The sequence below is a fragment of the Alnus glutinosa genome, chromosome 5 (assembly GCF_958979055.1).
Source record: "Alnus glutinosa chromosome 5, dhAlnGlut1.1, whole genome shotgun sequence".
NCBI lineage: Eukaryota > Viridiplantae > Streptophyta > Magnoliopsida > Fagales > Betulaceae > Alnus > Alnus glutinosa.
This window is the reverse complement of record NC_084890.1, coordinates 454,216-457,773: the sequence shown is the minus strand read 5'-3', so window position 1 is coordinate 457,773 and position 3,558 is coordinate 454,216. Positions and strand designations below refer to the sequence as shown.

General features: G+C 33.6%; 1 protein-coding gene across 2 annotated transcripts; it reads left to right on the top strand.

The window, feature by feature from the left end:
- Nucleotides 1-535: 535 nt before the first annotated feature.
- LOC133867735 (U-box domain-containing protein 35-like) lies at nucleotides 536-2,886 on the top strand. 2 transcript variants are annotated; one of them, XM_062304501.1, is made up of 4 exons: nucleotides 536-973; nucleotides 1,863-1,981; nucleotides 2,084-2,199; nucleotides 2,496-2,886. In XM_062304501.1, the coding sequence occupies exons 1-4, from the start codon at nucleotides 715-717 to the stop codon at nucleotides 2,635-2,637; spliced, it is 636 nt and encodes a 211-aa protein (XP_062160485.1). In that variant the 5' UTR covers nucleotides 536-714; the 3' UTR covers nucleotides 2,638-2,886. The 2 variants fall into 2 exon arrangements, with proteins under 2 accessions (XP_062160485.1, XP_062160484.1); XM_062304500.1 differs by having other exon boundaries at nucleotides 548-973; nucleotides 2,525-2,886.
- Nucleotides 2,887-3,558: the final 672 nt, after the last annotated feature.

Genomic DNA, 3,558 nt, shown 5'->3' with positions numbered 1-3,558 from the left:
CGGTAAATTAAATGAATACTAAAATGAAATATGATATGCTTACAACTTCTTTACAATTTTTATGGGTGTTACATATCCAATGATTAATTATTATTTTTTTTTAAAAAAAAATTTATTAAAATTATATAAAACGTATCGTGTATCATACTAAAATAATTTTTATTCATCATCGTAATCATTAATTTCACACGTTATTTTTGGTTGATGGAGCCAGCTTCCCGTGTCAGGCGGAATGAGGTTACATCATGCCTATTTGCCAAGAAATTGAGGAGTGATATAATTAAGTAATAAAACAAGCATAAGGATCGTAATTAATTAGTAAACAGAGTTCATGAATCATGCTTTATTAGGATTCTTCTTGGTGGATTGAATTTATAAAATTATTAAAAATCTGTATTTTTTTGAAGATAAGACTAAATTGAAAAGCCGATAAAACTACAATCAAATCAGATTCATCAGGATTATTTAAAAATCAAAAAGACTTACAAGCCAGTGGGTATTAACACGAAACCCTGTTGCTTTGACGTAATTGTAGGGGTCAACCAGTGGAAAATTCCAAGCGCAAGCAACTAAACTGACCCCTTTCGGGGGGCTAATTAATCTGGAGTCCCAGAACTTCCCGCGTTCACATATTGATCGAAGACTCTTCAAATCTATGGCATAATAAAAAGAAGATGAAGCCGCAACAAGTGTTTTCACCAGAAAAAGAAGATCATGTCCGCGCTATCCAGGGAGTCAGACGAAGAGAGTTCAAGTGATCTGTTCGAGATCAACCATGAATATGATTACGAGGGTAGTTTGTTTTCTTTTGATTTTCAGAAATGGAACGACAGTGTCTTTGTGGCGGTGGGGAACACGGAGTCACGCTCAAGCATGGATGCGCTGGAGTGGACGCTGAGGTACCTTGTTACTCCCTGCACCGTCCTTCATCTCATACACGTCTTTCCGCTCATACGCCACATTCCAAGCCCATGTAAGCTCTCTCTCTCTCTCTCTCTCTCTTAGTATGTATCGTTAATGATTTTGATTTTTTTTTTTTTTGGTATATATTTGATTTGAAAAAGTTATATATGTAATTCAATTGAAAAGTGTTGTTTTTGTTTGGTTTAGATTTAAAAAGGCTTTTATATGTAACTCAATTCAATTGAGAAAATATTTTGAAAAAACACAGAATTTTAGAGTACTGGAGCCAACCCGGCAGGGGAGAGGCGTTTTTCCTGTTGTGGTGGGCCGGTGGCTGCGTGAGCTTTTTATAAATAAAAAGTCAATATCTACTCCTAAAAAATTAATCACATATTTTTTTATATTCGTATAGAGTGCAAATTTTTCTAAAAATTATGCTGTGTTTGGTTTTTTGAAAAGTATTTTGTGTTGTTTTTTAAAATTAAAGTAAATTATTTCTTAAATATTTTCATATAAGCTAAAAAAATTTGCCTCCCATCTATTGCTCGGCTCTATCTCCGACTACTAGTCTACCACACATGGGTGGTCGGGCTGCCGCCATCAAATTGAACATTGTGGCAGTCACCCCCAATGAGTTATAAGGGGTAATGTAACCATCATCAGTAACCAATTACTTCTACCAAGCATTTATGAGAGAGGTTGGACGGTTACGGGATTTTTTTTTTTTTTTTTTTTTTTGGCAAATGTTACAACGCGCCACATTGCACTACCATGTCAATAACTTTTTGAAAAATGTTTTTCTCTTGCATCTCTCATGTTCATCTCCGTATATAAGTCTTATAAATTCAATTGTAGATTGTAAAAAAAATGGCCAAGAGATTTGTGGCATAGAAAAACATTTATAAATCTACTATCTTAAGCGAACCAAATTAATTTTTTTATTTTTTTTATGATGATAGTAGGAATGCTTACAAGAGGTCAAGTGAAACCCGAAATGGTGGAGAGCTACGTGTCCCAAGAAAGGGACAAGAGAAGAAAACTCCTTCAAAAGTTTCTTGACACGTGCTCTGCTTCCAAGGTAACGATCTTTACCAAATTTTGATCTCAGCCGTTGGATATGGCTAATATGTGAAGTTAATTCTTCTTCTTTTACCTCTTCTTTTTTGTAAGAATGAAACAGGTAAATGTTGATCTTCTACTTGTTGAAAGTGATCACACTGTGAAGGCTATTCTGGACCTCATCCCAGTTCTCAGTATTAGAAAGCTAGTGCTTGGAACCACAAAATTAAGTCTAAGGTACAATATCCAACTATACAATACTAACCAATTTACACCCCCTAGAATTTCCAACCTCAATTCATTGGAATTCGGTTTGGGTAGAGAATGAAAAAGGGGCACTCAAGGTGCTTTGGACAAGTGAGTTTCGCATCACGTGCGGCATAGAAACTTGCCTAAACACTCCGTCCTCTCTTATTTCTTATCCAAATTTTATGGAATTCAAGTAGGGAAGAATAAAATCGAGGATAATTTTTTATTTTTTTAAAGTAGAGTAGAGAAATTTTGAATTTTCCTATAATTGTCTCATTAAACAGTAGTCATGCTGTTTTTCAAAAATTGAAAGGAAATCAAAGTCTAAGAGGGGAAGTGGGATTGCTGATCAGATCCTCCATAATGCACCGGATGACTGTGAGGTTAACATCATCTATGAAGGGAGGGAAGTCATTGACCGGATGATTGGGTGGTCCTCTCCACGCGAGAATAGCAGTAAGTCAAAGTCAAAGTCAAAATGGATAGCTATACGCAACTACTTCACTAACAAGTTGCGGTAAAAGGCTAATTAGAGAAGCTAGCTCTGGAGCATTATATTGTTTATAAACTTTTAAAGGGTATTTTTTGCTTTTTAGTTATGATATGATACGAATGTAAAAATAGTGTGCGAATTGATATTAAAATTCAGTTTATAAATACACTTGTATTGTCCAATGTTTACAATTCAATTTATAAGTGTATTTAGTTCAAAATTTGAATAAAGTCCATCCATTAAGAGCTAATAAAAAGCTTTAAAATAGATTAAGTTGATAGTAAAAACCAAAAGCCCTAAAGAAACCCAAAATGAAAAGCAAATGTAAGGCAAGTAGTTTCTAAAATTTGTCATCCGAAAAGCATGGGTAGGGATGAATAAGAGCATTATCCATCTATATAGTGCAATTTACATCCCTAATTGCATAAAGTATCCTTGTGGTATATATTGTACCTTTTATTTTTTAATTTTCTAAATACCAACACGATAAAAGAAATCAAAGTTAACAAACGTACAATTTATGATATTCTAATTCATCATACTGCCTCTTCCACTCAAAAATAAATATTGCTTTGATATCAATTGTTACGTGAATGATTTCACAAAGGGATGTGATCTTTTGAAAAAAAAAAGTAAAAGTAAAAGTATAAGTTGCTATGTGGGGGCAAATGTGCATGGTAGGAGTTGTATCTTGGGGAGTTGGGGTGACAATGTATTTTATCTCTTTCACAAATACATAAGAGGATAATTTATTAGATTTAGAGGAAACTTAAACTCTTTAGATTTGTTAAAAGAAATCTAAACATTTTTCAACACAAAGTTTGAAATTTATTTTTTACATACCTTTTCATTAT